Here is a 24826-nt window from a genome sequence, read left to right as displayed (position 1 = left end):
GTATGATGAGGCGGTAGGCGGAGCTACGACAAGCAGTGCATATTTTTGATTGTTAATGAGCAGGGCAGCGGGGGGGGCGAGTCCAGTCCAGAGCGGCACACAGCGCCACCAATCACTAGATAGAGATGGTATGACGGCGGTGGTAGGTGGAGCTGTACCCTCTGTACAGCTCCGCCTAACGCCTCCGTCATACCATCTCTATCTAGTGATTGGTGGCGCTGTGTGCCGCTCTGGACTGGATCGCCCCCCTCCCGCTTTAGTGCTAAAGCTTGTTTTGCAAAAAATTGTTAATCGAAATCGCAATTTCTGAGTGAAAAATCGCAATTTCGATTTTTCTCTAAAATCGTGCAGCCCTACTAAACACTACTATGGTGAAGGCTGCTGGTCTGACATATGCCATGTGATCTTTGGATTGCATGTTGTTCTACATTAAGATATCAATCACAATGATTTCCGAGTATAGCCACCCCTCTATTTAGTTTATCATACAATGGAAAAGCAAGAAAACGGAGTGAGGGTTTAACAGCGAAAAATGTCAAGTTCAATTGCAAAGCATAACCTTTTAATTACAAGTCGTAATTGGTCACATGTGACATAGCATAAAAATAGTCCTTGGGGCAAGTTTGTCACAATAAATCGCCTAATGCACGTTTCGCGGACCACAACATGGTCGCTTCTTCAGAGGCTTAATATTGTAGGTTTACAGTTTGTGAAAAAGGACAGTTAAAACCATAAAGTATCCAGCCACATCAAAAGATGTCCAGCAAACTAGCTGAACAACCAGCATGTCTTCATATATGCAGAAGCCTCATGCGAAGGCTTATGTGAAAATTAACATTCACTACTAAGGAGCCTAAGCCTTCTGACACTAACTATAGTGACTACTAGTGGATACTGATCTGATTGATGGTATTTGAGCTGACTGCATGATAAAAACATATGTAACATATTCTGATGTAGCTGTACACTTTATTTAACTGTCCATTTGTAGAAACTGTAAACCTACAAAATTAAGCCTCTGAAGAAGCAACTGTTGTGGGCCGCGAAACGTGTGTTACGCGATTTACTGTGACAAATGTGCATCAAGGACTATTTTATGCTATGTCATATGTGACCAGTTATGACTGTTGTAAATAAAAGTGACGTTTAACGCTTGAACTTGACATTATTAGGCCCTTAAACCCTCACTCTGTTTTCTTGCTTTTCTATAGTATCATTGTTCTACATAAGATTATTAATATTGTATTTATATAACACTAACATTTTAAATAGTGCTTTATAGAGTCCATAGTCATGTCACTGCTTGTCAGGGAAGCTCACAAACTAATCCATACCATAGCTGGATGTTCCGATCATGGTCTAGGCCAATTTTTGGGGAAGAAACCAATTCATCTGTTTTTGGTATGTTGGAGGAAACTTAAGTGCCCGGAGGAAAGCCACAGAAACACAGGGAGAACGTACACACTCCATCTAATAACTGAGGCATTATCTCCTCAGGATTTGCATGTATATCACCTTTTGCACAAGCAGAGGGCAAAGAGAAGGGAGGGGCAGTGGGTGTAACTCTACCTGGTTGAATCCAGATGTTAACAGGTGGTTGTTGGAATTTGTCCAAATAACTCTTGAGTCCTTATTGTTGTCATGACCCTGTGCATCCTGAAACAAAAACAAGACACAAATGTCAGTAGAGAGCAATTCATAATAGAGTTCCAAACACACTGGAAAATGGCAACCTTGTATGATACACAAATGTGAGGAATAAGGAAAAGGCCATAATAATATTCAGTGAGCTCAGTTGTGGAATTAGTGCATTAAAATGGGATAAAACGCTGACAAAAACATTCAAAAAAATGTGTTTTCCTACGTTTTATTACCCATAAAGTTATATTTGCTTTTGTGAACAAGTAATGTTGTCCACTTACAAATTACAAGTTCCCAAAGCAAAGTTTATCTGCTCTGAAAGCTGCCATTGCATTTTATTGCATAGCTGCTGTATTTATATATTAAAATCTGTCTAGTGATCACTTCTCAGCTCTTTCTGCTTCTCAGCTCAGTACAGCTCAGTTTCATCAGTCTTCTAATATTTACTAAATGTATCTGACAAAGTGATGTTAACAAAAGATAATGTTATCGCCTCTTCTGGTTGCAGCCAGAATATGCCTACTGAAGCATGGAGTTTTCCACTAAAGAACAAAGTGCTGTGTTTAACTGTTTCAATGCAGCTCTGCTACAATGTATTTTCATGGTAATAGATTTTATGCTGTAAATAATCTTTTAAACAAAGAAGAAATGCTGAGTTTCATACAACTTTAAGTTCTCACAGTATCATGAAGATAATTACGATACTCTAGGAACTAAGAGTGCCTCATAACAATGTGTCTGTATATGGTCTCATAAAGCAATGGCGAAAGTCATATGCTGGCCTTTTTTTTTTTTTTTAACCTAAACAAACATTTAAACTGATAAATAAATCAAACTGTACAAAATAAAAATTAAATATTAGGGCATCATTCAACCAAATTTGTTTTAAAGTATTTATCAAAAGTTAAAAGTTAAAAAGGAGCTTTAACCCAGGATTCAACAGGGGAGGATAGGAGGCGTCCTAGAGGGTACTCATGGGGTGGCTTTTAAATCAATCAATACATTTTAAAAATAATTTATATAGAAAATCATAAACCAGTTGGTAAGTAGTGGTTGCTGTCGATATATACCCCAGTGGTGAAAACGACAGTTTAAACAAATTATTAGTGTGAAAATATGGAATGATCCTACCTTAATAAGTGGTCACTCCCAACATGTAAGAAAAAAATGCTTTAATAGGGCACTTAAAATTACAACACATTGCGCGGTTCAAACCGCTTCATCAGGTCGTGTATCGTGCCAGAGTGGAGAGTTCCCCAGAGTCGGGCATGGAGAATTCCATCGATCACAGTGGACAAACACAATGCGGGAGAGGAGAAAGAAATCGGTGAGTAGACTACACTGGAGGCAAGTATGGTGTCTGTATGTTTATTTTGGCTTTTCATTTTCAATTCAGATTTGCTTTAAAGGACAACTGAAGCGAAAACGATATGGAGGCTGCCATATTTATTTCCTTTTAAGCAATACCAGTTGCCTGGCTATCCTGCTGATCCTCTGGCTCTATTCCTAAGCTCCTCTAAGCTAAAAAGCCATAGACCCTGAACAAGCATGCAGCAGATCTGGGGCTTGATTCACGAAGACAAATAGAATGCTTTATCCGAATTAACATGCCTTAGCAGAGATAACACGCCTTATCAAAGTTAACATGCCTTATCGACGTTAACACGCCTTATCAGAGTAGCACTACAAACTTATGCCTGCTAATTGGCAATGACGAGAGCTCCGCTTGTCCTGCCCTGAGCCCTGCGTTCGTAGCGCTCGCTATGCAACTCTGATAAGGCGTGTTGATGTTGATAAGGTGTTTTTAACTTTGATAAGGAGTATTATCTCTGAAAAGGAGTGTTAACTTGGATAAGGCATGCTATTTGTCTTAGAGAATCAAGCCCCAGGTGTTTCTGACATTAATTGTCAGATCTGACAAGATTAGCTGCATGCTTCTGGTATTATTCAGATGCTTTGGCCAAATGCCCGGCAACTGGTATTGTTTAAAAGGAAACAAATATGGCTGCCTCCATATTCTCCTCACTTTATGCACTGCACTGATGAGGATCAAATAATCCGAAACAGTCTGTATGCATGTTGGATTATTATGGCTCTGTACAAATTAACAAGCTGACACATCATTGCATTCCAGCGGTTCTGGAGGTGTGTTTAGCTTCTAAGAGTACAATGGATAATTTGCATATATTCAGCAGTGTTGCACTGGGAGACATCTCAAGCTCACTCCAACCTGAATTATCGCAAATTCTTTCTGTTTTAAGAAAGCAAACTTTTGTTTTCCTTAGCATTTTAGTAAGGGGGCTTTTAGGACCATTGTAGTCCCTCACACACTCCAATGAGTTCTGGTTCACCATGAGCTTGCTGGTTAGTCTGTACTTCTCACTTTAGTTGTCCTTCAATGCTAGAAGGAACACTGGCAGTTCTGCATGGCACAATATTTTCTCATCTTTTCCTGCATTACATGCTGGCTAGGATAGATCTTCAGTATATAAATCAGAATGCCAGTGACAACTGTGACCCAAGCCAGAGCTGAACCTTTCACTTCCCTCCTGGCAGTTACAAATTGTACCGTCAGTCACCATGACTTTATGCCGAGCCAACTGCAGGCCTGCCACTTATGTAACGAGATCCCTAAACAGAGCTCACACACACCACCGCTGCGGCCGCCTGGCGTGACTGAAGCATACTTGATATGCTGCTTTAAGTGTGCCATGGGGTATTATATTGGCATTGCTGCAGACTCACAGTGTGCCGCCACATGCCTGGCCTCTGGCATCCAGGCATAGCTGAAACACGCATTGTTTAGGTTTCCATCCTACTTTGTTTATACTAGAATATATAGCCTATAATATAGGACAGGAGTCAACATTAATGTAATATGCGTATAAATAAAATGCAAATGTAAAACAGTGGAGTGTGAAGTACATGTGTCAACAGCAAAATCATAAATACACACATGGAAGAGTGTATGGGAGGTATGGACAACCTGGGCCTCTTTAGTCGGAGTCTTAAGGACCTCCTCAACACAGCCAGTCAGCTTTTCAATAATCTGTCACTTGGCAGGTTTATGGACCAAGAAAATGTCTTTATTCTGTATTTTTCAAGTGCTGGTGGACATTTTGTGTGATAAAATGAGAGAAAGAAGGCAAACTGATTATCTGCTATGAAAACTTTAAAGGGAACCAGAGACGTTGGGGGAAAGCCATTATACATACCTGGGGCTTCCTCCAGCCCCATACGCACGGATCGCTCCCCCGCCGCAGTTCTCCGCTGCCTGGATCCGCCGGTACCGGGTCCCGTCATTACCGCCAGTCCGTCCGCATCACAGGGGGCTCCCTCCATATAAGTACGCGTGAGGCTGCCTACTGCGCAGCCGCATACGTACGGGTATGTAGGGAGCCCCTGTGATGCGGACAATTGGCCGCGTCCGCCAGAAGTGACGGGACCCGGTAGCGATGATAGAGGCAGCGGAGGACGGCGGCGTGGGAGCGATCCAGGCTTATGGGGCTGGAAGAAGCCCCAGGTATGTATAAACGCTTTTGTATTTTTAATGAAGGTTCCTCTCTGGTTCCCTTTAAAGGACTGAAGAGAGAGGTATATGGAGGCTGCCATGTTTATTTCCTTTTAAGCAATACCCGTTGCCTGGCAGACCTGGCCCTCTGCCTCTAATACGTTCAGCCATAAACCCTGAACAAGCTGCAGCAGATCAGGTGTTTCTGACATTATTGTCAGATCTGACAGACTGGCTGCATGCTTGTTTCTGGTGTTATTCAGACACTACTGCAGCCAAACAGACCAGCAGGGCTTCCAGGCAACGGGTATTGCTTAAAAGGAAATAAACATGGCAGCCTCCATTTACCTCTCTCTTCAGTTGTCCTTTAAGCAGAAGAAGGTCTTGCAGCTTCTGAACAGTTCCCATCAGGGTTGTGGAGTTGGAATCCAGGAGTCTGAGCAATCAGAGTCAGAGTTGCATAATTTGTGTACCAACTCTACAGCCCTGGTAAGTATTAGACTAAGGAGATGGAGTCGAGGGGTCATAGCAATTTTGAGTACTGGATGAGTCAACAGGCGGTGGTTTCATAATCTGAAGAGTTGGAATCGGTTGATTTTTGTTCCAACTCTACAGCCCTGGTTCCCGTCATGACATGATGGATACCAGCAAATAATCCATAGTACTTCAGACTGCCTATTACCTCAGCAGTAAGATGGCAGCCATTTTACCACAGGAGAAATCTTAGATTTGCACACCTATGTACTAGGAAGTAAGCTGAAAGAGAACCCGAGGTGTGTTTAAAGAATGTTATCTGCATACAGAGGCTGGATCTGCCTATACAGCCCAGCCTCTGTCGCTATCCCAAACCCCACTAAGGTCCCCCTGCACTCTGCAATCCCTCATAAATCACAGCCGTGCTGTGAGGCTGTGTTTACATCTGTAGTGTCAGTCTCAGCTGCTCCCCCGCCTCCTGCATAGCTCCGGTCCCTGCCCCCGTCCCTTCCCTCCAATCAGCAGGGAGGGAAGGGATGCAGGCGGGGACCGGAGTTCTGCAGGAGGCGGGGAGAGCAGCAGACTGACACTAGAGATAAACACAGCCAGCTCTGACAAGCTGTTTGTCAGCAGCGTGGCTGTGATTTATGAGGGATTGCAGAGTGCAGGGGGAATTTAGGGGGGTTTGGGATAGCAACAGAGGCAGGGCTGTATAGGCAGATCCATCCTCTGTATGCAGATAATATTCTTCAAACCCACCTCAGGTTCTCTTGAACATTTCAGCTGCTGCAACTCCCAGGTTCTCCTGCCAACCTGTCACCTATAAACTGAAACTGCTATTGCAAACCTCTGGTCCTTTAGAACGTGTTCTTGCTAAATTTTCCAAAAAGGAAAAAGGCATTCTCTTGGATGATTGATAAAGAAGGTTCCATTGACACACAGAAAAAGCTAACAGGTCAATCCCTTAAACTGCTCATATCACTGGAATGAGGCAAAAAGGTCAAGTGAAGAGAATAGCCTCAGAAAACCAATCAGAAAGAAATGCCTAAGAAAAAACCTGTTCCTCACCCCAGAGAACTCAAAGCGTCCCGAGTACTTCCAAAGACAAGTGCATCTGTACTGCGCATGTGTGAGTCCAGGCTTGTGCATGCACAGTACGGATGCACCTGTCTCCGAAGTACTTGGTGACACAAGTAGTTTTGAAGCTTGAGGCGGCGTACTAAGGCACGAATTTTGAATTAAGACAATGGTGGAACAAAATCAAGCAGCAAGAACTGGAAAGGCTCTATGAGATTCAGAACCTTCCCTCTTCTTCTTAGGTATGTTTTTAAGCTGAGGCTGGTTTCCTCACGTCAGGTTTGCTTTAACTCTATCTCACTAATTAGCCACAGTTCCATTCCCCCTTACCTGTTGCATACCACGTATTCCACTTCTGAAGCCTTGTACATACATTAGATGGTTCTCAGCCAAGAACCAGCATGTGTATGGTGGCCCCAATTTATCGCTAAAAGATCCAGAGCAGCCCACTCAAAGCTATCCCATTATGCGCTGCGCCATTGTCCTCCCCACTACCATCTTCCATAGCAACAGAACGCATCTGTATAGCACTCGGCCTGGAGCTGCATAATGAGTTGGCAATTTACTTCAGTATTTTTCCCACCATTTTTTGTTTATGAACGGGAGCTTGAATGTGTAGATAGACTGCCTATTATGAGGCGCCATCCTAATGCATGACCAGAGCTGGTCAGGTGACTGCTCCAGGCCCATGAAGTTCAGGTAGTGCACTTATGATGCTTACATTACACAAACGATACAATAGTGTCTGCTTAGTCTGTAAAGAGAAAGAAAGTATTTCCCAGACCAAAGCTGGTAGACAAATTGTTGTTCACAAAACGTTCTGCCTACAGGGTTGCGCTAGAAACCAGGAAATCAACCTCGTCTACAGATTTCTATACATGCTAGTTTAAACTTGGCAGAGACAGCAGTTCGGGGTAGTCTCTCCTGAAAATCTAACGCGAGTACAGCTGACCCATTTGCCCAACTTACTAGCTTGAAGGAGCACTGTCATCATCGGTTTTATCCCCTCCAAAGCAACAGAATGCATCACTGAGCTGTAGCCTAGCGACTTGTCTGTACAGCACTTATCGACTGATTTATGAAACCTACCGTGCACAGTGTGGGTTAACCTCCCTGGCGTTCTGGGTAATGCGTACATAAGTAGGCATTACCCATTTTGTTAAATATTTTTTTTCCCGCTTGCTGTAGCTAGCGTATTGCTAGCTACAACAGTACGCCACGCCGTCCACGTCCGCATCCACCCTCCCAATCTCCGCAGGCCATACTTACGCATCCGAGATCCCGCGAGAAGCGTGACTTCCTATCGTCGCTTCTCCCGTCGCCATGGTGATGATCGGACATGACGTCATCGACGTCATGACATCATGGAGAGCTCCGATATTTCCCATTGCGCAGCCTGGCGGAGATTCGCCAGGCGGCGCTAGGCGTTTCGGGGGGGGGGGGGGGAAGACAGCCCCTTTAGTGGCACATCGCGGTGGATCGGCGGGTAGCGGCGGCGATCGGACAGAACATGTAAAGTGCTAGCTGCATGTTCTGAAGTAAAAAGACCCTCCAGGGGCTGAGCAATCCTCCTTGGCGTACATGGACGAGCTGAGCTTGTCCATACCGCCAAGGAGGTTGATATCAGGGTGCATACGATATGCATGGTCCTGTCAGCATAGCGTACAATTTTAACTTACACGCAATGCTTCTAATTACCGCGTTGTGTCCGTAGCAAGACCGCGGGACTCCACTAGCGCAGCCACTACCGAGATAATTAAATAGTAGTACAAAACAAAAGTTTGCCTTCTTAAAAACAGAAGGCATTTGCAATAATTCAGGTTGGAGTGAGCATATGATGTCTCCCACGATGCTTTACGGCTGAATATGCAAATCATCCTTTGTTGTCCCTGTAAACTAAACACACCTCCAGCAGCGCTGGAATGCAATAATGTGTCAGCTTGTCAATTATACAGAGCCCCAATAATCCAACGTATGTAGTAGTAGTGAAGGACATCACTCGCTTCTCGGCCTTTTGGCTAAGATCAAGTGTAGTATCTGTTCTTGAAATTTTTGGGGGGACCTGGAGGGATGGCACTGTGGCAGGGTGTCCTTCCTGGTCGTAATTCCCAGGAGTTGATAGAATGGATCTATACCATGGTCGAGGCTGAATGGCTGAGGGCTTTGCTTAGGCGTACTGCCCCTGGAAGTGGCGCTCCAGGTGCACCTGAAAAAACCTGAGATGTGGCAGATCTCAGGCGGAAGTAGGGTGCTTTGGTCTGTACTGCCCATATGCATCGCCAACTAACGCAGCTCCCCGGCCTTTTGGCTAGGGAGAGTGCGGAATTTTTATCACTCCGGCCGCAAGGTCGGGGCCAGCTTGCTGGCACCGGGGACTTCGGTTCCCACCCGGCTCCCTCTCGGGGGAGCCACCCGGACCATGTGGACACGGATGCCACATGGCCAGGCCCTTTGGGTAACCACTGGGCGCAGTAGGGGTCCTCCTCGGAGGACCCCAGGATCCTCCAACCCCTCGGGTGTTGGAGGATGCCACCCCCTGAGCCGAAGGCAAAGGGGGAAGGTTCCCTTCAGGGAACAACCGGAAGGGCCCTGCAGCATTGTGGGGCCTGTGGCTACTCATGCACGTTTTGTGGGGGTGCTTTAGGGCACTCACGCTTTTTCCGTGCATGGGGCTAATAGCCTTGCTTACCCGGGACCTCTGTTGCATGCAACAGGGGCCAAGAAAGCTATAAAAAAAAAAAAAAAAGTAGTGAAGGACATGGGATAAAATTCCGATACCTAAAAGCTCACACACATGGTAATCTAGGTGAAATTTGCCTTCTTAAAACAGAAGGAAACATGCAATAATTCAGCTATAAGTGAACATTTGTGGTTACCCACAACGCATCACTACTGAATATGCAAATGATCTCTTTTCGCCCCTGTAAGCCAGACAAGCATCCAGAACCACTGGGGTATAGCAAGCCTATAGCTTTCAATATTACACAGCTACATCAACCCCCCATGCTAATCTAATGAGTGGTAGAGCGCATTGTTCCCCACTTTATTCTATCTGTAGGAAGCCGCTCCATTGTGCACTGCATTGTCATTCCTCCTCTCCCCTCCATAGCAACAGAATCCGTTGTTAGGCTGTAGCCTAGCGATACATCTGTACGGCACTCGGCCTCAAACAGTCGCCTGAGGGATCGAGTCTCGATCTCTACTGGCAACAGTCATTGTGCATTAGTACACGCCTTTGGGCTGAATAGGCAAGCCCATCTCTAGTCTCCCAACAATGCCCTCCAATGATGGCTAAAATCTGCTAAACTGCTGATAAACACAATATTTAAATGCTTTTTTTCCCCAACCAGGACCCTGCCTCTTGTAACTACACCTCAGGTCCAAAATGTGTAGCTTCTCGACTGCCTTGAACCTTCACCAACTTTACTAGTAATAGGTACCATCTTGTTCCTATTACTATCTACAGCCCTGAATAATTAACTAAAATAACAAATTCACTCAGTCCGCCTATGATACATGTGGTGTGCTCTGGGTTAAGCCCCAAAACGAGGCTCTCTTTTTACTCTTTAAACAACTCTTTTTCTCGCCATCAAAGAGGAGGCTGTTATCCCACATGCAAACATATAGAGAAGTTAATAAAAAACAGCTACGACGAATGGATCTGGTTTAGGCTCCCATTTATTTTAAATATGCGTGCAATGAAAATAATCTGTTGTCATGGAAACATTCTTTCTCCCACTATAGAAAAAAAGTCTCTTATAATAACAGAGACTTAACAAAAAAGAGCGGGAACCCACAGCAACCAACCAGATATTTGTGGTCCTTTTCATTAGATTATTATTGGTTATTTAGACACAGCTCTCACATACTCTATTGTTTTCAAGTTGAGCACCAAGCCAAGTCAAAGAGAAAAATAAGTATTAATTATGTATTAAAAAAAAAACAACAAACAGAAAGCTACATGCTTTTTTTTTTTAATTATTTTTGTACTACAAAGCCCATTTACATTGCTGAGACTCACTGCTGGATTGACACAGAGGTTCCTAAAAAGCAGAGCAAAGGATTGTGGGATGGAAAAATAAAATCAAAATGGGCAACTGGAGCCAAAGTTGCCAGAAAGACCAAGCTGTCCAATCGAATGGGTGGGATCATGTGACCCCATGAATTGAGGGGCCACAAAGTGGGCAAGTTCTAAAGCAGGGGTCCCCAAACTTTTTCGGTCAAGGGCCAGGTCAAAATACTTCAGACTGCCGGGGGGCCAGAACATACATAAAATGATGTTGAAAAACATTACATTGAGTCAAGGTATTGATTCCCCCCCAATCATGCCCGGAGGAGAACTCCCAGCAGCAGCATTCAGTCATGCGGCGCCCAAAGAACGTCTTTGTGCACCAGACAGCCCAGGTGACAACCTGCCGTCCAATTGGACAGCAGTGTCACCTGATGCAGAATTGGAAGCCAGCGAATGACTGCTCACTGGCTTCTACAGTATGTGGATGGGTGGTGCCAGCAATGCTATTCTATATGCGGGGCGCGACATTTAAAGGTGCCGAGGGCCACATCTATAAGTTATACATTTTGTGTTTGGGGGCCAGTGAAAAAGTCTTGGAGGGCCGCATTCGGCCCGCGGGCCTTAGTTTGAGGACCACTGTTCTAAAGGGTAGACTGTTAGGCTAGGTGGTGAAGCTAGGTAAAGAAAAGTCTTGGATCATGGCTGTAAAGCCATAGTTAATCCGACCAGATTTTATTTGTTATTAAAGATAATCGGAGGGCTATGCCATTACTGACACTATTTTCATTATTTGATGCAGATGTTCCAGCAAGAAATTCCTTTGGAAAACTAAGTCACATGACTCAGTTCTTGACATGCAGACCTTAACATGTCACGTTCGAGCTCGGCAGCGGCCACGGTCATATGTGACTCCACTGGGGGGCTGCCTGTACAAGCAAACGGTTGGTGGAGGAGAGCAGCTGACAGGCGGTGAATTCACAGCCTGTCAGCTGCCTGTCTGAAGGAGGCCATAATCACTTTCCTGAATTTCATTTGAAGCAATCACTTTCCTGAATTTCATTTGAAGCAAACCTGTGTCCAAACTGATCACTGGAACTTAGAACAAATATTCATGCCCTACTCAGCCCTAGTTAGTCAAGCGTGTGTTCATGTCCCACCCCCACCCTCTCCACCCGCAAACAACCTTACAGCAGGAGGAATATTAGAGATGACCAATGAAACGCAAATGCTGTAATTCAGGCTGGCATGCAAATTTAATTGGCTCCTGACTCTGTGATTGCTGTGAGCCAATTGGCTCACATTAATCTCAGGGTCAGGAACCAATTAAATCGTCTCCTGACCGGCTCCCGGAGCTCTGCTGTCAGTGACGGCAAAGCAAGGGAGCTTCAGCAATGGAAAAGCGGTGCGAACACGAGAGCAACAGGTCAGTGGGGTGTGACATCGATGAGTTCTGTTTTTTTGTTGTACCAGCAGTCTCTGGTACTTAAAGAGACACTGAAGCGAAACCATTTTTTTATGATATAATGATTTGTATGTGTAATACATCTAAGAACTAAAAACATTAGGAGCAAAGACATAAGTCTAATATTGTTTCCAGTACAGGAAGAGTTAAGAAACTCCAGTTATCTATGCAAAAGATCCATTGAGCTCCTCGACTTTCAAAGTCGCAGAGATCTCTGTCTTCTGAAGCTTGTTATCTCAACTGTCAGTCACTGTACTGTATTTTTTTTTCTCTGCAGAGGACAGGTCCATAGTTCACTGGCCTGCTCTGTAAAATCATTTAGAATGTGGAGTAGAGTGTAAACTGCAAATCATAGAGAATGATGTTATAAAAAACACTATATAACTGAAAATAAAAATATGAGAATATTTTCTTTGCTACTAATGCTCTAGTAATCATCCGTACTACACAACCAATTAATTATATTTATTTAAAATTATATATATTTATATATTTTTCGCTTCAGTGTCTCTTTAAGCCAGAGACAAACGGGGAAAAAAACTATTTACTGGCATTCTGCACAGTTTCCCTTAGATGTACCTCTTTTCCCTCTGCTCCCCTTTCCAACCCCCATACCCCCCCCCCCCCCCCCCCCACTCCTTTCCCCAGCATAAGGTAAGCACAGCTTTTTTCAGGCACAATAAAAACACAGGCCAACTATGTTTTACTTATGGTCCAAGATCACTGATCGGTGACCTCTACCGAGTTTACTGAATTATTGACTGGGCCCCCAGGTTTAAGGCACACCGAGCACACTTAAGTACTAAGTACACTAACACTTTAAATAAATAATAAAGCTCTCATTTGCTGTACAGGTGTGGGCACCTCTAAAATACATATTTGTGATTGTTATTGTTAATAACATTCACAAATATGTATATGTTAATAACAGCTTTTTAACAGTAACTTAGCATAAACTCCAGCAACATCTTTGTTTTAGATTTAGCGACTGTGCTGCACCCAATGGATAAACCCACACATGGATGTATACACAGCGACTTGTATGTGAGTGGCTGGGAGTAGGATAAGATGTCACTGTTACTATATATAGCCGTCACCTCTGAGCAGCCCACACTTCCCACGACCCCTAACTCCCTAATCCCACACACTTCCTGCAAGCGGGACACAGACCTAGCCGATATATGTACAAACTACTACAACACTATGGCTGATGGACACATTCACAATGCAGTGTGTCCCAGATACAAGACGCACAATGCCAAGCTATGCACAAAATCTCTGTATCCATATAGACACACATATGTCACAGTTGATGGACAAATATACATTTAGCTTTGAGGAAAACAATAAAAATCCTCATGCATTGGACATGTTCAATAGCAGCCTGTTTGATCAGCACTAGCTTAGTACATAAACTCACTGGTTGGTTCATATTTCTGCCATTTTGTTGACATGTTGCCATGCCAACCGATGCCTACTATCCTGGCTTCACCAAAGAGAGATCACCAGGCAAACATCAAAGCTTTGGGAATTACTAACAGGGGACACAGCTGTGACTGTCACAGAATCCCTCACTGCAAATATCTCCCTCTCTGCACCTAATGATAGCATTCCTATAGTGTACCGGAAACAGCCAGTGCTTAGATAGCCCATGGGGAATGCATTAACTCTTCCTATACATAGAACATTAATACCGCTTTAAGACACTTTCTAGCTTCTACATAGCCAGTAGACAGAGTGATCCTCATTGAGACATGTACTATGGAGAAGGAACAAAAGGACTCCTACTGCAAAGAGATAAAATGGTGATTGGCTGAAATACAATGTTGCTAATTCTTAAAGAGAACCTGAACGGAAAATCAAAAAATCAAAATAACCGTACACATACTTACCTCCTGTGTAGTCTACTCCTCAATCTCTTTCTCCTCTCCTGCGTCCCATTTGTCCACGGTGATCATTGGAATTCTCCGTCCTAAAAATGGCCATTACCCCATAACAGCTTCCTGGTCAGCACACAGTTAAACTGTAATATCGCCCCCTTGAGCCATAGGGAAACATGGATATTACATTGCACATTCAGTTGTAACTGACAGCTGCGGATATATAACTGACAGCAACTGGTATATTTCAGTTCTGACAAAATATTGTCAGAACTGGAAGGGATCACTGTAAGAAGAAAATGGTGAGCTTCTGAGAGGAACTGATGGAAAGGTTAGTATGTAATATTCATTTGCAGCTACAGCATGTGTATATTTTATATAATTTTACTCGCTTCAGGTTCCCTTTAAGGCCCTTACATACTGCTGACTGAAGTCGCCCGTCGGGGATTGGGAACCGATCACTAATAGGCGACATCATTGTGCCAACACTGACAGACTCAAAGTCCGTTGTGTAGCTGTGGCTATGCGGGGGAGCAGAGGGACAACAGCCCGGCCATCATGTAGTGCCATGCAGCGTGCAGGGGAGTGAGGACAATGGAGTTGGCCATCTCTCGGGCAAGTTGATCTGCCCAGCGGATCACTTGCGGAACGACAGCCACTGTACACAGGCATGACTATCCACTGAGGCGGTCGTTACCGGCGGCCTCAGACACTTTGATCATGCGTTTGTACTAACATTTAGGGCGGGTTCACACTCCCGACTACTAAACCCAGGGGATGGTAGAAGCTACATGCAGAAGCTTGGAAAACGCAATTTACCATGGAGAGAACGCCTGGACCCGTATTCGGCCCACCGATCAGGGAGAATCTCCTCTCCCTGAAGAAGGCTCCCCAACCATGCATTGCAGAGTTAGTGCGCAAGCTGTGCTGCAGCATTCTCACCCCTCTGTGCCGATCTGTTGTCAGCCTGTCACAGCGTCTACTCGCTACAACAAGCGTAAGGGCCGATTGGCGCCAAGATGTAATGCAGTGGTACATGCCGCACTTCTAACCCTGCATACGGGGGGGAGGGAACTACCTTATACTGGGGGCTCATATACTAGGGCAGGGGGGGACCTACTTAATACTAGCGGTGTGAAGGGAGGATGTTTCAAGGGAAGGGGTAGCTCTGCTCTTTAGTGACAGATAAAGCGAATACCTAGAGGTAGCTATGCAACTTCTACTGGGGATGGGGGTGCACTTTTGTTAAAAAAAAGAGAAAAATCTTAATAATACACACTGATTGCCGACAAAGGTAATTTGGGTGGTGCCGAGATGTGGGCACCACTACAGCCTTTGGGCTTGATTCACAAAGCCGAGATAACTCTTCTCACGGTCGCGCTAGCGTTTTGCGCACGCTATAACGCGTGTAACTGCGAACTGTTTTCGCGCACAATCGCAAATTTTTGTGCGGAAATGAACTATTAACGTTACGCGCGTTATAGCACACGCAAACCGCTAGAGCGACTATGATAGGAGTTTTCACGGCTTTGTGAATCAAGCCCTTAATGTGAGTGACAGGTATAGCGCCACTCACCATTTATCAAAAGCGTCTGTGACAAAATATTGGTAGGTTTTTAGAAATCAGTGCAGAACTGTTTCAGACATCTTAAAGCGGACCCAAACCAAACATTTTTTTAATTCAAAATATTTAGTTGCAGAACTCTGACACATACAAAGATAAATAAACACTCCTCCAAGCCTATGAGCATTTCAGTGCATGCTTTTCGCCCTTCTCTTTTCATAACTAGGGTTATTTTGGGGGCAGCCATTAGCAATTCCTCCATTGCCGGACACTACCTACTCCAGCATTTTGCCGGATTCTGTCCCGGCAATAGGAAAGGAAGGGGAGGGGTTCCTCCAATAAATGTAAAATATTTCATATGTGTCATCATGCAGCTGAAAAAAGGATGCTATTATAATTTAGAAAATAGATTTTATTTCTTAAATCTTGTATTTTTAATTTGCGTCCACTTTAAAGGGATACTGTAGGGGGGGGGGGGGGGTCGGGGGAAAATGAGTTGAACTTACCCGGGGCTTCTAACAGTACCCCGCAGACATCCTGTGTTGGCGCAGCCACTCACCGATGCTCCGGCCCCGCCTCCGGTTCACTTCTGGAATTTCAGACTTTAAAGTCTGAAAACCACTGCGCCTGCGTTGCCGTGTCCTCGACCCCGCTGATGTCATCAAGAGCGCACAGCGCAGGCCCAGTATGGTCTGTGTCTGCGCAGTACACTCCTGGTGACATCAGCGGGAGCGAGGACACGGGCGTGCAGGCGCAGTGGTTTTCTGACTTTAAAGTCAGAAATTCCAGAAGTGAACTGGAGGCGGGGCCGGAGCATCGGTGAGTGGCTGCGCCAACACAGGATGTCTGCGGGGGACCATTAGAAGCCCCGGGTAAGTTCAGCTCATTTTCCCCCGACCCCCCTACAGTATCCCTTTAAGAAATCACTAGATAGTGCAGTTTCCTTCTTAAACTGTTCTAAAATAGGAGGAGTTAGGAAGGTTTCCCAGACAGTGTGAGGGAAACTGCTATGGCTGAGGTAACCGATATATCTGTTATATTGCATCAATGCCCAGCACTAGAAGAGAAGAGAACAGCTTCACAGGATTCAGCAGTGGGGAGGAGCACTTCACAAATCATGCACATCCTGCACAAGCTGAATAGAAGTGCTTTCAAGGAACGGATTTGCTTTTTTAACTGTAGTGCAGCTCTAGAAATTCATGCTAAACTGCTGCTAATAAGTAGGATGTAAGAATTTTCTTATCATCATGCAGAATTGTTCCCCCTGCTGGTTATATTTGTTTAAGAAAAAAAATGCTTTGATGCTTTGATAAATATAGCCCACTGTGTATTTGGGCACTGGCAATGGCTGGGGCAGGAATTAAAGAGGACCTGTAGTCAAAATATCATAATGAATAGCTTTTTTTTTTTTTTTTACAATATTCATTTATAAATTATTCAGTGTTTGCCCATTTTACAATCTTGCCTCACCCTGTTTTACTTTGTAATTTACCACAGGTGGCAACCTCTTTAGTGCTGGCAGCTGATCTCTGCGGAATGTTTGCTTACTGACAGTCCTAAAGCAAGTAGAAAAGAACTCTCGTCTCCCAGAAGGGTCTGGGGAGAGAATTACGTATAATAAACAGCCTAGGATAGGCCTCAATGGGAGAGCAGGGATACATACCAATATACAGCAATATAAAGCTACAGGAAGTGTTTCTGCTGCTGAAAGCAGGATAATTAACGTAAAAGTGTGTATCGTGAATAATTGAGTGCATTATTATTATTATTTAGTATTTATATAGCGCCAACATCTTCTGCAGCGCTGTACAGAGTATATATAGTCTTGTCACTAACTGTCCCTCGGAGGAGCTCACAATCTAGTCCCTACCATAGTTATATGCCTGTATTGTGTATGTATTGTAGTCTAGGGACAATTTTAGGGGGTAGGTCAATTAACATATCTGTATGTTTTTGGGATGTGGGAGGAAACCGGAGTGCCCGGAGGAAACCCACGCAGACACGGGGAGAACATACAAACTCCTTGCAGATGTTGACCTGGCTGGGATTCGAACCAGGGACCCAGCGATGCAAGGCGAGAGCGCTAACCACTAAGCCACCGTGTATGTCACTACAGTGTCTCTTTAAAGTAAATGTGAAGCAAATAAAAAAAGTCAGATAGTCAGCTATGGAGAGAGAGGGCTCTGGATACTATAGAGCCTTCCCTTTCCTCTCTTCCAGCGCTATTCCCCCATTACAGCTATTCCACAACCTGGCCAATATATACCTTTGTGAGCCCTTGGAAGGTTTCATGTCCCCAAGTGTTTCGGAAGACACTGCGCATGCACGAGCGCACACTCACGCATGCGCAGTACGGAGCCAGCAGTCTTCAGAAGCACACAAGGACACAAGTGCTTACCAAGCCCTCCGGGGACTCACTGAGCAGCAAATTTGAAAGGAAGTGACCGCGCTGGAACAAGGGGACCAGAGATGGATGAAGATGTAATGCGGCCCTAGGCAAGGTAGTAGATTTCAGACCCCCTTGTGGTCCTTTTGGCAAAATAATTTGAAGAGAGGTCAAAGAAGGTGGCAAGCAAATCCCCTTAACACCCACTAGCCCCCAAGCACCTGCCTAGGTTGTCTGGTGGATAATCCTGCTCTGAAGGGACAGAGAGAGGACAGGGCAGGCTCTATAGTATACAGAACCTTCCCTCTCCATAAGGGAGTATCTGACATACCTAACAAGAAATAGTGTTTACAACTGGAAAGGATTTCACAATTAGATAGGGGAACAGTTAGTGCAGCAAGCGCTGTCGCCCCACAACTCTTTAATGGTACGCCTGCTGCTGCTTTTGTACCAGGACAGCTGGGGCAGTTCAGTTTTTCATGCTGTTTCCTCCTGTGATGTGTAGGTTGGGCTTCCAGTGTTTGGATTTCTCATGTTCACAAATTGTGAAACAGTTTTCTATCTTCCAGGAATGCTAGAAAATGATGAATCACTCTTAGAAGAGAATCTGCTGGGATTTATTCTCCTATAAACAACCAATCCAAAGTGTACAGACAACGACTCGCCTGGAGCCCTGCAACAGAAACAACTTCAGCGTCTGACCCACCTAGTGGACTAATATGTAAAGCCACGAAACCCAACATATAAACTAGAATATTTGTGCAAATATAAATATTCCTATTAGTCTATGTATTTACAGGGAAGAGCTCTTTGCACTGATATATGTATTAAGAGGAAGGGGGAGAGCTCTGTGCACTGATGTCTGTGTATCAGGAGGAGGGGAGAGCTCTGTGCACTGATGTCTGTGTATTAGGAGGAGAGGAGAGCTCTGTGCACTGATGTCTGTGTATTAGGAGGAGGAGAGAGCTCTGTGCACTGATGTCTGTGTATTAGGAGGAGGGGAGAGCTCTGTGCACTGATGTCTGTGTATTAGGAGGAGAGGAGAGCTCTGTGCACTGATGTCTGTGTATTAGGAGGAGGAGAGAGCTCTGTGCACTGATGTCTGTGTATTAGGAGAAGGAGAGAGCTCTGTGCACTGATGTCTGTGTATTAGGAGGAGGGGGGAGCTCTGTAATCTCATGTCTGTGTATTAAGAGGAGGGGGGGGGGGAGCTCTGTGCACTAATGTCTGTATTAGGAGGAGGGGAGAGCTCTGTGCTCTGATGTCTGTGTATTAGGAGGAGGGGCGAGCTCTGTGCACTGATGTCTGTGTATTAGGAGGAGAGAAGAGCTCTGTGCACTGATGTCTGTGTATTAGGAGGAGGGGAGAGCTCTGTGCACTGATGTCTGTGCATTAGGAGGAGAGGAGAGCTCTGTGCACTGATGTCTGTGTATTAGTAGGAGGAGAGCTCTGTGCACTGATGTCTGTGTATTAGGAGGAGGGGAGTGCTCTGTGCACTGATGTCTGTGCATTAGGAGGAGAGGAGAGCTCTGTGCACTGATGTCTGTGTATTAGTAGGAGGAGAGCTCTGTGCACTGATGTCTGTGTATTAGTAGGAGGAGAGCTCTGTGCACTGATGTCTGTGTATTAGGAGGAGAGGAGAGCTCTGTGCACTGATGTCTGTGTATTAGGAGGAGGAGAGAGCTCTGTGCACTGATGTCTGTGTATTAGGAGGAGGGGAGAGCTCTGTGCACTGATGTCTGTGTATTAGGAGGAGAGGAGAGCTCTGTGCACTGATGTCTGTGTATTAGGAGGAGGAGAGAGCTCTGTGCACTGATGTCTGTGTATTAGGAGAAGGAGAGAGCTCTGTGCACTGATGTCTGTGTATTAGGAGGAGGGGGGAGCTCTGTAATCTCATGTCTGTGTATTAGGAGGAGGGGGGGGGGGAGCTCTGTGCACTAATGTCTGTATTAGGAGGAGGGGAGAGCTCTGTGCTCTGATGTCTGTGTATTAGGAGGAGGGGCGAGCTCTGTGCACTGATGTCTGTGTATTAGGAGGAGAGAAGAGCTCTGTGCACTGATGTCTGTGTATTAGGAGGAGGGGAGAGCTCTGTGCACTGATGTCTGTGCATTAGGAGGAGAGGAGAGCTCTGTGCACTGATGTCTGTGTATTAGTAGGAGGAGAGCTCTGTGCACTGATGTCTGTGTATTAGGAGGAGGGGAGTGCTCTGTGCACTGATGTCTGTGCATTAGGAGGAGAGGAGAGCTCTGTGCACTGATGTCTGTGTATTAGTAGGAGGAGAGCTCTGTGCACTGATGTCTGTGTATTAGTAGGAGGAGAGCTCTGTGCACTGATGTCTGTGTATTAGGAGAGGAGAGCTCTGTGCACTGATGTCTGTGTATAAGGAGAGGAGAGCTCTGTGCACTGATGTCTGTGCATTAGGAGGAGAGGAGAGCTCTGTGCACTGATGTCTGTGTATTAGGAGGAGGGGAGAGCTCTGTGCACTGATGTCTGTATTAGGAGGAGGGGGGAGCTCTGTGCACTGATGTCTGTGTATTAGGAGAGGAGAGCTCTGTGCACTGATGTCTGTGTATTAGGAGGAGGAGAGAGCTCTGTGCACTGATGTCTGTGTATTAGGAGGAGGGGAGAGCTCTGTGCACTGATGTCTGTGTATTAGGAGGAGAGGAGAGCTCTGTGCACTGATGTCTGTGTATTAGGAGGAGGAGAGAGCTCTGTGCACTGATGTCTGTGTATTAGGAGGAGGAGAGAGCTCTGTGCACTGATGTCTGTGTATTAGGAGAAGGAGAGAGCTCTGTGCACTGATGTCTGTGTATTAGGAGGAGGGGGGAGCTCTGTAATCTCATGTCTGTGTATTAGGAGGACTGGGGGGGGGGAGCTCTGTGCACTAATGTCTGTATTAGGAGGAGGGGAGAGCTCTGTGCTCTGATGTCTGTGTATTAGGAGGAGGGGCGAGCTCTGTGCACTGATGTCTGTGTATTAGGAGAGGAGAGCTCTGTGCACTGATGTCTGTGTATAAGGAGAGGAGAGCTCTGTGCACTGATGTCTGTGTATAAGGAGAGGAGAGCTCTGTGCACTGATGTCTGTGCATTAGGAGGAGAGGAGAGCTCTGTGCACTGATGTCTGTGTATTAGGAGGAGGGGGAGCTCTGTAATCTCATGTCTGTGTATTAGGAGGAGGGGGGGGGGGAGCTCTGTGCACTAATGTCTGTGTATTAGGAGGAGAGGAGAGCTCTGTGCACTGATGTCTGTGTATTAGGAGGAGGGGAGAGCTCTGTGCACTGATGTCTGTGCATTAAGAGGAGAGGAGAGCTCTGTGCACTGATGTCTGTGTATTAGTAGGAGGAGAGCTCTGTGCACTGATGTCTGTGTATTAGTAGGAGGAGAGCTCTGTGCACTGATGTCTGTGTATTAGGAGAGGAGAGCTCTGTGCACTGATGTCTGTGTATAAGGAGAGGAGAGCTCTGTGCACTGATGTCTGTGCATTAGGAGGAGAGGAGAGCTCTGTGCACTGATGTCTGTGTATTAGGAGGAGGGGAGAGCTCTGTGCACTGATGTCTGTATTAGGAGGAGGGGAGAGCTCTGTGCACTGATGTCTGTGTATTAGGAGAGGAGAGCTCTGTGCACTGATGTCTGTGTATTAGGAGGAGGAGAGAGCTCTGTGCACTGATGTCTGTGTATTAGGAGGAGGGGAGAGCTCTGTGCACTGATGTCTGTGTATTAGGAGGAGAGGAGAGCTCTGTGCACTGATGTCTGTGTATTAGGAGGAGGAGAGAGCTCTGTGCACTGATGTCTGTGTATTAGGAGGAGGAGAGAGCTCTGTGCACTGATGTCTGTGTATTAGGAGAAGGAGAGAGCTCTGTGCACTGATGTCTGTGTATTAGGAGGAGAGGAGAGCTCTGTGCACTGATGTCTGTGTATTAGGAGGAGGGGAGAGCTCTGTGCACTGATGTCTGTGTATTAGGAGGAGGGGGGAGCTCTGTACTCTCATGTCTGTGTATTAGGAGGAGGGGGGGGGGGGAGAGCTCTGTGCACTGATGTCTGTATTAGGAGGAGGGGAGAGCTCTGATGTCTGTGTATTAGGAGGAGGGGCGAGCTCTGTGCACTGATGTCTGTGTATTAGGAGGAGAGGAGAGCTCTGTGCACTGATGTCTGTGTATTAGGAGGAGAGGAGAGCTCTGTGCACTAAAGTCTGTGTATTAGGAGGAGGGGGGAGCTCTGTGCACTGATGTCTGTGTATTAGGAGGAGGGGAGAGCTCTGTGCACTGTTGTCTGTGTATTAGGAGGAGTGGAGAGCTCTGTGCACTGATGTCTGTGTATTAGGAGGAGGGGAGAGCTCTGTGCACTGATGTCTGTGTATTAGGAGGAGAGGGGAGCTCTGTGTGCTGATGTCTGTGTATTAGGAGGAGAGGGGAGCTCTGTGCACTGATGTCTGTGTATTAGGAGGAGGGGAGAGCTCTGTGCACTGATGTCTGTGTATTAGGAGGAGAAGAGAGCTCTGTGCACTGATGTCTGCGTATTAGGAGGAGGGGGGAGCTCTGTACTCTCATGTCTGTGTATTAGGAGGAGGGGGGGGGGGAGAGCTCTGTGCACTGATGTCTGTATTAGGAGGAGGGGAGAGCTCTGTGCACTGATGTCTGTGTATTAGGAGGAGGGGAGAGCTCTGTGCACTGATGTCTGTGTATTAGGAGGAGGGGAGAGCTCTGTGCACTGATGTCTGTGTATTAGGAGGAGGGGAGAGCTCTGTGCACTGATGTGTGTGTATTAGGAGGAGAGGAGAGCTCTGTGCACTGATGTCTGTGTATTAGGAGGGGGGGGGGGGGAGAGCTCTGTGCACTGATGTCTGTGTATTAGGAGGGGGGGGGAGCTCTGTGCACTGATGTCTGTGTATTAGGAGGAGAGGAGAGCTCTGTGCACTGATGTCTGTGTATTAGGAGGAGAGGAGAGCTCTGTGCACTGATGTCTGTGTATTAGTAGGAGAGGAGAGCTCTGTGCACTGATGTCTGTGTATTAGGAGGGGGGGGGGAGCTCTGTGCACTGATGTCTGTGTATTAGGAGGAGAGGAGAGCTCTGTGCACTGATGTCTGTGTATTAGTAGGAGAGGAGAGCTCTGTGCACTGATGTCTGTGTATTAGGAGGAGGGTAGAGCTCTGTGCACTGATGTCTGTGTATTAGGAGGAGAGGAGAGCTCTGTGTGCTGATGTCTGTGTATTAGGAGGAGAAGAGAGCTCTGTGCACTGATGTCTGTGTATTAAGAGGAGAGCTCTGAGCACTGATGTCTGTGTATTAGGAGGAGAGGAGAGCTCTGTGCACTGATGTCTGTGCATTAGGAGGGGGGGGGGAGCTATGTGCATTGAACTCTGGGTATTAGGAGAAGGAGAGAGCTCTGTGCACTGATGTCTGTGTATTAGGAGGAGGAGAGAGCTCTGTGCACTGATGTCTGTGTATTAGGAGGAGGGGAGAGCTCTGTGCACTGATGTCTGTGTATTAGGAGGAGAGGGGAGCTCTGTGTGCTGATGTCTGTGTATTAGGAGGAGAGCTCTGTGCACTGATGTCTGTGTATTAGGAGGAGGGAGGAGAGCTCTGTGCACTGATGTCTGTGTATTAGGAGGAGGAGAGAGCTCTGTGCACTGATGTCTGTGTATTAGGAGGAGAGCTCTGTGCACTGATGTCTGTGTATTAGGAGGAGGGAGGAGAGCTCTGTGCACTGATGTCTGTGTATTAGGAGGAGGAGAGAGAGCTCTGTGCACTGATGTCTGTGTATTAGGAGGAGGGGAGAGCTCTGTGCACTGATGTCTGTGTATTAGGAGAGAGCTCTGTGCACTGATGTCTGTGTATTAGGAGGAGAGCTCTGTGCACTGATGTCTGTGTATTAGGAGGAGGGAGGAGAGCTCTGTGCACTGATGTCTGTGTATTAGGAGGAGAGGAGAGCTCTGTGCACTGATGTCTGTGTATTAGGAGGAGGGGAGAGCTCTGTGCACTGATGTCTGTGTATTAGGAGGAGGGGAGAGCTCTGTGCACTGATGTCTGTGTATTAAGCTAAGTACTCACGGGGGGACAATTGTAGCTGTCGCTGCACACGGGAGCGTGGTGCGCGACAGTTCGGCGACAGTTCGGCGACAGCTCGTCGCCAAGTCCCTCTGCATCCACACGGCAGCAGAGGGATTAGCGATGCGGCGGAAGCTGTCGCCGAGGTTCCTCCCCCCGCCTGAAGCTCCGTGTGCTGTGTGTGGGTAGCTGTCGCTAGCCCGCATACACATGCGGTACTAGCGACAGTTCCGGAGAGGTTGCGGTGACGGCTGTAGCCGAGGATTGAACATGTCAATCGCCTGGCGACAGCTCCGACGGGCGACGGTTCGGGGCGCGCGCGTCATACACACGGGCGAACTGTCGCCGCAACATGCGCGTGCCACGCGGTTGCGGCGACGGCCGTCCCCCGTGAGTATGGACCTTTCGGAGGAGAGGAGAGCTCTGTGCACTGATGTCTGTGTATTAGGAGGAGGGGGGAGCTCTGTGCACTGATGTCTGTGTATTAGGAGGAGAGGAGAGCTCTGTGTGCTGATGTCTGTGTATTAGGAGGAAGGGAGAGCTCTGTGCACTGATGTCAGTGTATTAGGGCGTGAATCGCCGCAAAAAATGTGCATGCGGATGTGAATTTCGCATGCGGTTGTATGCGAATTTAACCATGGCAGTGCCAGTGTGCTTTTCCATTGATTTCCATTGATTTCCATGCGAATTCGCATGAAAATTCGCATATAAAAGCCGCAGGCAATTTCCCTATTAAATACATTAGCGGCGAGTCGCATGCATTCCACACGCAGGC

The 24826-nt window shown here is 46.3% G+C and overlaps 1 protein-coding gene, 1 long non-coding RNA gene and 1 pseudogene across 5 annotated transcripts in view; 2 read left to right on the top strand and 1 right to left on the bottom strand.

Annotated features, from left to right (window-relative positions):
• CORO7 (coronin 7) overlaps nucleotides 1-24826 on the bottom strand; it is a 343435-nt gene that overhangs the window by 257502 nt on the left and 61107 nt on the right. For all 4 annotated transcript variants that reach the window (XR_011022668.1, XR_011022669.1, XM_068244173.1 and 1 more), the window contains exon 8: nucleotides 1570-1656. Coding sequence is in view for 2 of the 4 variants with exons in the window: in XM_068244173.1 (XP_068100274.1) it covers nucleotides 1570-1656 (87 nt within the window). In the remaining 2 variants the exon portion in view is untranslated. The remainder of the gene's footprint in view (nucleotides 1-1569; nucleotides 1657-24826) is intronic.
• On the top strand, nucleotides 8702-8833 carry LOC137526266 (U2 spliceosomal RNA; annotated as a pseudogene).
• Nucleotides 13143-18779, top strand: LOC137524400 (uncharacterized). The gene is made up of 2 exons (XR_011022670.1): nucleotides 13143-13221; nucleotides 18577-18779. It is a non-coding gene; the product is annotated as an uncharacterized lncRNA (long non-coding RNA).

The sequence above is a fragment of the Hyperolius riggenbachi genome, chromosome 7 (genome assembly GCF_040937935.1).
Source record: "Hyperolius riggenbachi isolate aHypRig1 chromosome 7, aHypRig1.pri, whole genome shotgun sequence".
In the NCBI taxonomy this organism is placed as follows: Eukaryota; Metazoa; Chordata; class Amphibia; order Anura; family Hyperoliidae; genus Hyperolius; species Hyperolius riggenbachi.
The sequence above is the reverse complement of the archived record's forward strand: the minus strand, read 5'-3'. Positions and strand labels throughout refer to the sequence as shown.